This window comes from Entelurus aequoreus, linkage group LG08, assembly GCF_033978785.1.
Source record: "Entelurus aequoreus isolate RoL-2023_Sb linkage group LG08, RoL_Eaeq_v1.1, whole genome shotgun sequence".
In the NCBI taxonomy this organism is placed as follows: domain Eukaryota; kingdom Metazoa; phylum Chordata; class Actinopteri; order Syngnathiformes; family Syngnathidae; genus Entelurus; species Entelurus aequoreus.
In genome coordinates, this window is record NC_084738.1 from 67,013,595 (window position 1) to 67,026,094 (window position 12,500).

Here is a 12,500-nt window from a genome sequence, read left to right on the forward strand (position 1 = left end):
TCCATATGATCTTATTAATCTGTCGTTATGTCTTTTTGTCAATTGGAATATATTTCTACAATCTTTTATCTCATTGTAAAGAGAATTCCATAGTTGAACCTGAATTCCATAGTTGAACCTGAATTCCATAGTTGAACCTGAATTCCATAGTTGAACCCCCACCACTGATACACACATTTCTTTTAATGTTGTCCTTGAATACTGATACTTTTCTTCTATGCATGACATGACAATCAACAATGTCCCCACAAAGAAGGATAAAAACAACTGAAATATTCTTGATCGCTAAAACAAAGTAGATGCGGGAAATATCGCTCAAAAGAAGACATGAAACTGCTACAGGAAAATACCGAAAAAAAGAGAAAAAGCCACCAAAATAGGAGCGCAAGACAAGAAGTAAAACACTAGACACAGGAAAACAGCAAAAAAGTGCAAATAAGTCAGGGTGTGATGTGACAGGTGGTGACAGTACACCTACTTTGAGACAAGAGCTATAGTGATGCATGCTTGGTTTCAGCGTTGAAACAGCATGCTTTTTTATGATTTTAATCAATATTAGGCTCTGACGTTGATTTAACATTGAAATGTGGTCATTTCCCAACCAATATTCTACAACACCAATACAACGTTGAAACAACATGCTTTTTAACGTTTAATCAATGTCAGGTTGTGACGTTGATTTGACATTAAATTTGGTCATTTCCCAACCAATATTCTACAACACAAATACAACGTTGAAAGAACATGTTTCTTGACAACGTTTAATCAATGTCAGGTTGTGACGTTGATCTAACATTGAAATTTGGTCATTTTTTAACCAATATTCTACAACACAAATACAACGTTGAAACAACATCCTTTTTAACGACGTTTAATCAATGTCGGGTTGTGACATTGATTTGACATTGAAATTTGGTCATTTTCCAACCAATATTCTACAACATAAATACAACGTTGAAACAACATGCTTTTTGATGACTTTAATCACTATTGGGTTGTGACGTTGATTTAACATAAAATGTTGGTAATTTCCCAACCAATATTCTACAACACAAATACAACGTTGAAACAACATGTTTCTTGACGACGTTTAATCAATATCAGGTTGTGACGTTGATTTAACATTGAAATTTGGTCATTTTCTGACCAATATTCTACAACACAAATACAACGTTGAAACAACATGCTTTTTAACTACGTTTAATCAATGTCGGGTTGTGACGTTGATTTGACCGTTGAATTTTGGTCATTTCCCAACCAATATTCTACAACACAAATACAACGTTGAAACAACATGCTTTTTAACAACGTTTAATCAATGTCAGGTTGTGATGTTGATTTGACATTGAAATTTGGTCATTTTCCAACCATTATTCTACAACACAAATACAGCTTTTAAACAACATGCTTTTTGACGATGTGTATTCAATTTTGGGTTCTGACGTTGATTTAACATTGAAATTTGGTCATTTCCCAACCAATATTTTACAACACAAATACAACGTTGAAACAACATGTTTCTTGACGACCTTTAATCAATGTCAGGTTGTGACGTTGCTTTGACCATTGATATTTGGTCATTTTCTAACCATTATTCTACAACACAAATACAACGTTGAAACAACATGCTTTTTGACGACGTTTAATCAATGTTGGGTTGTGACGTTGATTTATTTAACATTGAAATTTGGTCATTTCCCAACCAATATTCTACAACACAAATACAACGTTGAAACAACATGCTTTTTAACGACGTTTAATCAATGTCAGGTTGTGATGTTGATTTGACATTGAAATTTGGTCATTTTCCAACCATTATTCTACAACACAAATACAGCTTTTAAACAACATGCTTTTTGACGATGTGTATTCAATGTTGGGTTCTGACGTTGATTTAACATTGAAATTTGGTCATTTCCCAACCAATATTCTACAACACAAATACAACGTTGAAACAACATGTTTCTTGACAACCTTTAATCAATGTCAGGTTGTTACGTTGCTTTGACCATTGATATTTGGTCATTTTCTAACCGTTATTCTACAACACAAATACAACGTTGAAACAACATGCTTTTTGACGACGATTAATCAATGTTGGGTTGTGACGTTGATTTAACATTGAAATTTGGTCATTTTCTAACCAATATTCTACAACACAAATATGTTGAAACAACATGCTTTCTGACAACGTTTATTCAATGTCAGGTTGTGACGTTGATTTAACATTGAAATGTAGTCATTTCCTGACCAATATTCTACAACACAAATACAACGTTTTTAACAACATGATCATTGACGACGTTTAATCAATGTTAGGTTGTGACGTTACTTTGACCATTGAAATTTGGTCATTTTCCTAACTAATATTCTACAACACAAATACAACGTTGAAACAACATGATCATTGACGACGTTTAATCAATGTCAGGTTGTGACGTTGCTTTGACCACTGACATTTGGTCATTTTCTAACCATTATTCTACAACACAAATATGTTGAAACAACATGTTTTTTGACAACGTTTATTCAATGTTAGTTTGTGACGTTGATTTGGACATTGAAATGTGGTCATTTTCCTAACTAATATTCTGCAACACAAATACAACGTTGAAACAACATGCTTTTTAACTACGTTTAATCAATGTCAGGTTGTGACGTTGATTTAACATTGAAATGTGGTCATCTCCCAACCAACAACGTTGATCCAACGTTAGACATCAACATTGTCTCAGCTCACAAACACAACTAGGTTGCGAGGTGGTTGTTTCAAAGTCAGTGTTAAAGGACGTGTGTGTGTGTGTGTGTGTGTGTGTGTGTGTGTGTGTGTGTGTGTGTGTGTGTGTGTGTGTGTGTGTGTGTGTGTGTGTGTGTGTGTGTGTGTGTGTGTGTGTGTGTGTGTGTGTGTGTGTGTGTGTGTGTGTAATCAACGTTGTATCAACGTCTTGTGGCTGTTGAGGTTGTGACGTGTGGTGGTTGTGGTTGTGGTTGTAGGTTCATGTCCAGGAGGAGACTGCTGCTGGTGTCCGCTCCGGCCGAGGACGACTACTCGTTACAACAGCAGCTGTCTGCGCTTCACGGACAGGAATGTCACCTGGGTGAGTGGGACACAACATTAGGTACACCAAGAACTGTTAAACCTTAACGTTAGGGACGCACAAAAAAAATCGATTCACATCCGAATCGCGATTTTTGTTCATCTCGATTCTAAATCGATTCATCATTTAAAAATTTTTTTTTTTTTTTTTACAATAATGAATTGCAACCAAAAGGTGAGTGCCGCTAAAAAAGGCATTGAAGCTTAGGGAAGGCTATGCAGAACGAAACTAAAACTGAACTGGCTACAAAAACAAAATGCTGGACGACAGCAAAGACTTACTGTGGAGCTTTTCTAACATGTGTTATGTGTTTTCATCATAAGTATTATACCCAGTAATACTCTGTAAAAATCAGTCTGAATGGAGTGGGAATCAGATTGGGATCGTTAGGTGGCCAAATATTCACACCCTTAATTAATACGTTTATTATTGAATCTTGCAAAGGCTAACTAATGCACCTCGCCACATCTCACTTCCAAGTTTGCGGCTCCACTATACTTTTTCCTGTGAAAGCATATGTAATGTATTTTTGAAAAAATTTAATTAAAATGAAATATTTTCCAGCATAAAAGTGGCTGAATAAAGTCGAAAATATAATACTCCAGTAGCCGCCTAGTGGCCACTCCATGGCTTCTAAAGTTAGAGGTCTTATTTTCTATTATTACATCAAACATATAAAAACATAAACAAATTTGATTTATAAATGAATAATTTGTACTTCGCAGAAATTACTTCACCATGATCAGGCCCGGAACCAATTAACAGCAATATGGGTGTGATTACTGTGTTATCTCGAGATATGCATCTAATGTAATAAAGTATAAATCAATGATAACTTAAATTATGTTAAAATATCAAAGGCAAATCATTAAAAAATTCTTTTTTTTTTGGTCCTTTTATCTGCTGCTAAATATGTTTTAGATCAGGGGTGTCCAAAAGTTTTTGACTTATATATATATATATATATATATATATATATATATATATATATATATATATATATATATATATATATATATATATATATATATATATATATATATATTACATGTGTATACATGCATGTGTACATATGCATGCGTATAGATGCATGTGTATATTATATATATACATATATAAATATATATATATATATATATATATATATATATATATATATATATATATATATATATATATATATATATATATATATATATATGTGTGTATTTATATACACGTGTGTATATGCATGCATATATTATATATGTATATATGTATGTATATGTACAGTATATCTGTATGTATATATGTATGTTTATGTATATATACGTATGTGTATATATACATGTATGTATATTTATATGTATGTATACATGTATACATGTATATATACATACTGTATGTATATATGTATATACTGTATGCATGTATGTGTACATATGTATACATGCATATATATACATATGTATACATGTGTATATATACTTATATGTGTATGTATGTATGTATATGTATGTATGTATGTATGTATGTGTATATATATAAATATATATATATATATATATATATATATATATATATATATATATATATATATATATATATATATATATATATATATATATATATATATATATATATATATATATATATATATATATATATGTAAGTATATATATAATAACAAAATAGATACATAAAAACAACTACTGTAAGAATACATATTCAATGTAAATTATAATTAAATTAATTGAAAACTAAATTTAAAAAAGACTATAATTAGTATGATATAACTACATAATAAAATATGCTGCATATAATATTATAATATATACTTTTTAATATTTTAAAGTGGAGAAGTCACTCTCATTCCATATCTTTGCCTTTTCTAGAAATGCCTTCCTTCCTGCTCCTAATTAGCTAAAACTGCCGTAGCGCTTTGACTCACAGCGCCACCTGTTGCGCTGGCATGCAGGTGCCACCCTCCACACCATCTGACATGAAGAGTGCAGGTCAGGACTCTGGTCTTCCCTCCCCTGCAGGTGTCCGCCACTTCGCCTTGTTGAAGCTGACGGGGGCGGCAGACAAAGCATCGGGCACGGTGGAGCTCTTTCCCCTCAACGGTAAGCACCGCCCGTCCTTTTGTAGGAAGCGTGCACCTGGACGTAAACCCCGCCCCCCCTCGCAGGTCGCAGCCAGAGCCAGGTGGAGCCGCTGGGCCGCCAGGCCGTCAACAACCTGCGGGAGCAGCTGAAGATCAGCAGGGACTACTTCAGCATGCTGGTGGTGGGCAAGGACGGAGACGTCAAGGCCTGGTTCCCCTCGCCCATGTGGACCTTGGACAGCGTCTACGACCTGGTGGACTCCACCGAGTCACGCCTGCGCGAGGAAACGCTGCAGAGGCGGAGCGGGATTCACTGCTCGGAGGAGCGTTACCACGGATACGACGAGGATGGAGCCTATCAGCAGTCGTAATGGATGAGTGACACTTCTGAATTTGCTACTTTTATACCTTCCAACCAAAGTCCATCATCCATTAACGTCAAATCAAACGTTTTCGGTACCCTTTTCAAAATGTTAATTTACAATAAATATGCTACTGATTAGCATTAGCAATTTTACACGGCGATTTCAACACCTCCAAATAAAAACAACAAACACACGATATTACGCAGAAATGTTTTGTAAATGTTTATTTACATAGAATTGTTTCCGAAACGGCGTCTGTAACAGGGCAGTAAAACGGCTGATCCAACAAAACAGAAGTCATGGTCACGGACCCACTAACTGCCATTGTAATTTAATAATACTAACACAGACACTTGTAAACGTGTTAGCATAGTAGCTAATGCTAATGACGCTGGCTTCATTACATGACGATAGGATAGCACGTACAAATATGCATGACAACACTCCTACCGACATCACACATGGGACACTTTAGTAAGTGACAATTGTTTTAGTTATATTGTAAAACTTACAAACGTTGCTTGGATAATAATAATAATAACAGATTTTATTTGTAAAAAGCACTTTACATTGAGCAAACAACCTCAAAGTGCTACAGTGTATTAAAAAAAATACAAATAAAAAGATAATAAAAATAAAAAGTAGAACAGCCTAATAGCTAGAACTAGTATGCATATATCTAAAAAAAAAATAAAAAAAAAGGTTTTTTTTAAAAAGAAGGGTTTTTAAGCCTTTTTTAAAAGCATCCACAGTCTGTGGTGCCCTCAGGTGGTCAGGGAGAGTGATGAATGAAGAATCCATACGAGTAGAAACGCTATGGATGGCTAGAAAACAGACCTTAAACAGCAGAAAACACACGTAGACACTCATGTGACGGTTTAGTAAGTCAAATGTTTTTAGTTATATTGTAAAATTTACAAACGTCGCTTGGAGTGATGAATGAAGAATCCATACGAGTAGAAACGCTACGGATGGCTAGATGACAGACTTTGAAAAGCAGAAAACACACGCAGGCTTTTGTGTGACGGTTTAGTAAGTAAGAATAGTTTTAGTTATATTGTAAAACTTACAAACGTTGCTTGGAGCGACGTATGAGGAATCCATAGGAGTAGGAACGCTATGGATGGCTAGAAAACATACTTTAAACAACATAAAACACACGCAGGCATTCATGTGACGGTTTTTAGTTATATTGTAAAACTTACAAACGTTGCTTGGAGTGATGAATGAAGTGTTAGGGTGTGGTGATGTGGATCCCAAGGATGCAGAGACGAGTTTGGGTTTTCAATTGTTCTTCCTCTTTATTTGGCGGAAGCACAAGGTAGCAAAACAAAACAATGGCGATGGTGGAAAACACAACACACCATGTAACAAACTACTGAGAGTAAAAAAACACAAAACTAAAGGCGCTAGACAAGGCTAGGAAAAATATACTTCATGAGAGAAGTGATAAAACAAGGTACCAAAATAAAACGCTAGACAAGGCTAGGATCAAACGGGCCAACCTGTGGTGAAAGGTTCGCGACTTAGTGAGTCCTCTTGCACGACCAACCGTTTGGTAGCAATGGCAAAGTTCCGGCGCTCACCGGCCGTCAGCAGCCAGTTAAAATAGGCTGCTGCTAATCAAGCTCAGGTGTGTGCTGCTGCCTTGCGTCAGCTGCACTCCATACTGTGGATGAGAGAGAGAGTGAACATGGTGCAGACAATAAAAATAGGCAAGGACATTTACAGATTACCACAGTACCCCCCCCTCAACGGACGCCTCCTGGCGGCCTACCTGGCTTGTCTGGGAATCGAACGTAAAAGTCCTTGATCAAGTCCTTGTCAATTATAAGCGATCTAGAAATCCATGACCGTTCCTCTGGGCCGTACCCCTCCCAGTCCACCAGGTATTGGAAACCCCTTCCCCTTCTTCTCACATCCAAGATGGTGTTTACAGAAAATGCTGGGTGACCATCAACCAGCCTGGGTGGAGGAGGCGGTACCTCCGGAGGGCTGAGTGGGCTGGATGAGACAGGCTTGATGCGGGACACGTGAAAAACAGGATGGCACTTGAGAGATCTAGGGAGATGGAGCTTGACTGCCACACGATTGATGATCTTGGCAATGGGGAATGGTCCAATGAACCTGGGGGCCAGTTTCCTAGATTCGGTGGCCAATGGTAGGTCCCGAGACGATAACCAGACCTTCTGTCCCAACTGGTAGTGTGGGGCTGGTGTGCGATGTCGGTTGGCTAAGACCTGGTTCCTGGCCGATGTTCTTTTTAATGCAGCCCTGGTGTTGCGCCAAGCCTGGTGAGCCCGACGCAGGTGTGCCGTTACGGATGGTACGTCGGCATTGGGTTGGGTAGAAGGAAAAACTGGGGGTTGGAAACCATAGGCGACGTGAAATGGAGACAGACCGGTGGCGGAGCTAATGAGAGAGTTGTGAGCGTATTCTATCCAAGGGAGACTTTCAGACCAGGTTGCGGGTTGCTGATGACAAGTGCACCGGATGGCCGCCTCCAGGTCTTGGTTGGTCCGCTCGGTCTGTCCATTGCTCTGAGGGTGGTAGCCGGAGGATAGGCTAGGGGAGGCCCCCAGAGACTTGCAGAATGCTCTCCAGACGGCCGAGGAGAACTGTGGCCCTCTGTCGGATACAACATCAGTGGGGATGCCGTGCAGCCGGAAAGCGTGGAGCACTAATAATTGGGCTGTTTCAAGAGCAGACGGCAGCTTGGGGAGGGCTACGAAATGGGCCATCTTCGAGAACCGGTCCACAATGGTCAAAATGGTGTCGCTTCCCTCAGAGGGGGGCAGTCCTGTGACAAAATCCACAGCTATGTGTGACCACGGGCGGGAGGGGATGGGTAATGGGTGTAGCAGTCCTGCTGGAGCCTGGTGGGATGCCTTGTTCCGGGAGCAGACCCGACATGCTGCCACAAACGCCTTCGTATCTGCCAGAATGGATGGCCACCAAAAACGCTGGGAGAGGATAAAACTGGTGCGACGAATGCCTGGATGGCAAGCGATCTTCGACCCATGTGCCCAATCCAGAACGCTGGAACGGAGCCGAGGAACCACAAACAGCCGACCTGGTGGGCAGCCCCGCGGAGATGTGTCCGACTTCAGGGCCTCCAAGACCTGCCGCTCGATGTCCCACTGGAGTCCCCCAATGAAGTGGGTATGGGGAACAATAGGTTCAGGTGAGGAATCTTCCAAGGACGAAGAGTAGACACGGGACAGGGCATCGGGCTTCCCATTCTGAGAACCAGGTCGGAAAGTGATGATAAAGTTAAAACGGGTCAGAAATAGTGCCCACCTGGCCTGGCGAGGGTTCAGTCTCTGTGCGGTCCTTAAGTAGGACAGGTTCTTGTGGTCCGTGTAGACGATGAATGGTAGCTCCGCCCCTTCCAGCCAGTGTCTCCACTCCTGAAGGGCCAAGATGACCGCCAGAAGCTCCCTGTTGCCAATGTCATAATTCTTCTCGGCAGGGGATAGGCGACGAGAGAAGAAAGCACAGGGGTGCAACTTCTGGTCGCTGGTAGATTGCTGGGAGAGTACGGCCCCTACACCTGAATCAGAAGCGTCCACTTCAACAAAAAATTGGAGAGAACGGTCAGGGTAACAAAGCACAGGAGCCGAAGTAAACAATCTTTTTAGCCTTAGGAACGCGGAATTAGCATCGGGTGTCCATTCAAACAGAACCTTAGTAGAAGTTAGCCTCGTAAGTGGCTCCGCGACGCGACTAAAATTGCGAATAAATCGCCGATAAAAATTAGAGAAGCCCAAGAATCTCTGGAGGTGCTTCTTGGACACCGGAGTGGGCCAGTCTACTACTGCTTTGACCTTAGCAGGGTCCGGTCTGAGTCTACCCTCCTCAATGATAAATCCTAAGAAGGGTATGGAAGATGAGTGAAACTCGCATTTTTCTGCCTTGACGAACAGTTTATTTTCGAGCAAACGTTGAAGGACTAACCGAACCTGCTGCACATGTTCGTCAAATGTCGAAGAATAAATTAATATGTCGTCCAAGTAAACGAAGAGAAACCGCCCTGTCATGTCCCGAAAAATATCATTAATGAAGCCCTGAAAAACGCCAGGTGCATTTGTAAGTCCAAACGGCATGACAAGATACTCAAAATGTCCGAGAGGAGTGTTGAATGCGGTCTTCCATTCATCCCCCTCTCGGATGCGAACTAGATGGTACGCGTTACGTAGATCGAGTTTAGTAAAAAACCTTGCGGACTGTAAGGGAGTAAATGCAGAATCAAGGAGAGGAAGAGGATACTTATTCTTGACAGTAATCAGATTAAGAGCGCGGTAGTCTATACAAGGCCGTAGGGACTTGTCCTTCTTTTCGACAAAAAAAAATCCGGCGGCTACTGGTGCGGTCGAGGGGCGAATGAGGCCCGCAGCTATTGAAGTGTTTATGTATTCCTCTAGTGCTTTGAGTTCGGTGTTCGACACCTTGTACAAACGGGTCGATGGTAAAGCCGCTCCGGCTAGCAAATCGATACCGCAATCGTAGGGTCGGTGGGGGGGAAGTGAGAGTGCTCTATCTTTGCTAAACACCGCTCTTAAGTCATGGTAGTTTGTGGGCACGTTTGTCAAGTCTATGTTCTCTACAACGGTGGTAGGTGGCGGTGTGTGAGATCCCGCTGCGGAACGGAGACAATGTAGGTGGCAGGTAACACTCCAATTAATAATGGCCGAACGAGGCCAGTCTATGCTCGGGTTATGCTTCTGTAACCAGGTTAACCCAAGAATGATGGGCGCGGACCGTGATGGCACAATCAAAAAAATTATTTTCTCACAATGATTTCCAGACAAGCGCAGGTTGAGTGGGAGTGTCTGGTGGGTTATGCTGGCTAATAGGCGCCCATCTAGAGAATACACCCTCTTGGGTACATACAGTTTTACAACAGGAATCTTATGGAGTCTCATGAACTCAAAATCCAAAAAGTTATCATCTGCTCCCGAGTCAATGAGAGCGCAAATGTCTATTTGTTGGTTAGGCCAAGAAAGAGTACCTTTTAGCTGCATTCTGCCTGCGGCCAACGAAGGAGAACGGCGACCTCTGGTGGACGTGTCCTCTGGCGAGTGAGGGCGCGCTCGTGGCCGTGCCGCGGGGCGCGGCAGTTCCTTGCAGCGGGAGATGAGGTGATCAGCGCCTCCACAGTATAGGCAGAGTTGGAGGCGAAAACGGCGTTCCCTCTCGGCGGTGGTGAGTCGACGGCCTCCCAGTTGCATTGGCTCGTCTATCTGCCATGAAGGAGAGGTGTCTTCGAGGACGAGTTGCTCCGTCTTGCAGATGGCGGGTCTAGCAGGCGCTGATTGGCTGCTAGGCGGGGCTTGTCTTCCCCGTCGATCCCTCCTCTCCTCTAGTAGGCGGAAGTCGATTTGCACCGCCAGCTCAATAAGATCATCCAGGTTCGTCGGGAGTGACAGCGGGATCATCATATGACGAATTTCGTCCGCGAGACCCAGGAAGAAGGCGTCCAACAACGCCGAGGGACCCCAGTCACAGTCGGCCGCCATGGTGCGGAACTCGATCGCGTAATCCGCGACCCGTCGTGAACCCTGTTGCAGCCGGAAAAGGGATCTCGCTGCCTCTCTACCTGGGAGTCGTCGTTGGAATATTTGCTTCAAGGACTTGGAAAAGTTCGCGTATGTGGAGCTGGAGGTGGTCTGACGGTTCCATTCGGCAGTCGCCCAGGTGCCAGCGCGGCCAGACAGGTGAGAGATCACAAACGCTACTTTAGCCCGCTCAGAGGTGAAAGCGGACGCGTTTAGCTCAAAATGGAGTTCACACTGTGTCAGGAATTGTCTTACGTCTTCCTTTTCCCCGGAAAAACGTTCGGGTCGGGAAAGCCGTATATTGCTAGTACAAGCGGGTTGTGTAGGCTGGGTGGATGCCTGGTCAGGCACGGTGGTTGAGGTGGGTACGACGGTGGCTAACAGCATGTTGATTCGCTCCAACATGGCGTCTTGGCGCTCCGACATCCCCTGTAGACCTCGGCTCAGGTGGTCAAGCTGGTCCCCCTGCTGGTTGATCCTTTGAGCCTGGCCTTGCAATGCTCTCTTCCAGGAGTCTGTCTCTGCGGGTTCCATCGTTTTGGCCGGAACTTTCTGTTAGGGTGTGGTGATGTGGATCCCAAGGATGCAGAGACGAGTTTGGGTTTTCAATTGTTCTTCCTCTTTATTTGGCGGAAGCACAAGGTAGCAAAACAAAACAATGGCGATGGTGGAAAACACAACACACCATGTAACAAACTACTGAGAGTAAAAAAACACAAAACTAAAGGCGCTAGACAAGGCTAGGAAAAATATACTTCATGAGAGAAGTGATAAAACAAGGTACCAAAATAAAACGCTAGACAAGGCTAGGATCAAACGGGCCAACCTGTGGTGAAAGGTTCGCGACTTAGTGAGTCCTCTTGCACGACCAACCGTTTGGTAGCAATGGCAAAGTTCCGGCGCTCACCGGCCGTCAGCAGCCAGTTAAAATAGGCTGCTGCTAATCAAGCTCAGGTGTGTGCTGCTGCCTTGCGTCAGCTGCACTCCATACTGTGGATGAGAGAGAGAGTGAACATGGTGCAGACAATAAAAATAGGCAAGGACATTTACAGATTACCACATGAAGAATCCATATGAGTAGAAACGCTATGGATGGCTGGAAAACAGACCTTAAACAGCAGAAAACACATGCATGCATTCGTGTGACGGTTTAGTAAGTGAGAATAGTTTTAGTTATATTGTAAAACTTACAAACGTCGCTTGGAGTGATGAATGAAGAATCCATACGAGTAGAAACGCTATGGGAGTAGAAACGCTATGGATGGCTAGATGACAGACTTTGAAAAGCAGAAAACACACGCAGGCTTTTGTGTGACGGTTTAGAGAGTAAGAATAGTTTTAGTTATATTGTAAAACTTACAAACGTTGCCTGGAGTGATGAATGAAGAATCCA

The 12,500-nt window shown here is 42.1% G+C and overlaps 1 protein-coding gene across 2 annotated transcripts in view; it reads left to right on the plus strand.

The window, feature by feature from the left end:
* The window catches only part of ccdc80l2 (coiled-coil domain containing 80 like 2), a 33,980-nt gene extending 26,722 nt beyond the window's left edge, over positions 1 to 7,258 (plus strand). The window contains exons 11-13 of one of the 2 annotated variants that reach the window (XM_062057125.1): positions 2,995 to 3,098; positions 5,123 to 5,203; positions 5,269 to 7,258. In XM_062057125.1, coding sequence (XP_061913109.1) covers positions 2,995 to 3,098; positions 5,123 to 5,203; positions 5,269 to 5,555 — 472 coding nt within the window. In that variant the 3' untranslated portion in view covers positions 5,556 to 7,258. Of the gene's footprint in view, positions 1 to 2,994; positions 3,099 to 4,972; positions 5,052 to 5,122; positions 5,204 to 5,268 lie in introns of those variants that run through there. The other variant, XM_062057126.1, reaches the window with a different exon arrangement.
* Positions 7,259 to 12,500: the final 5,242 nt, after the last annotated feature.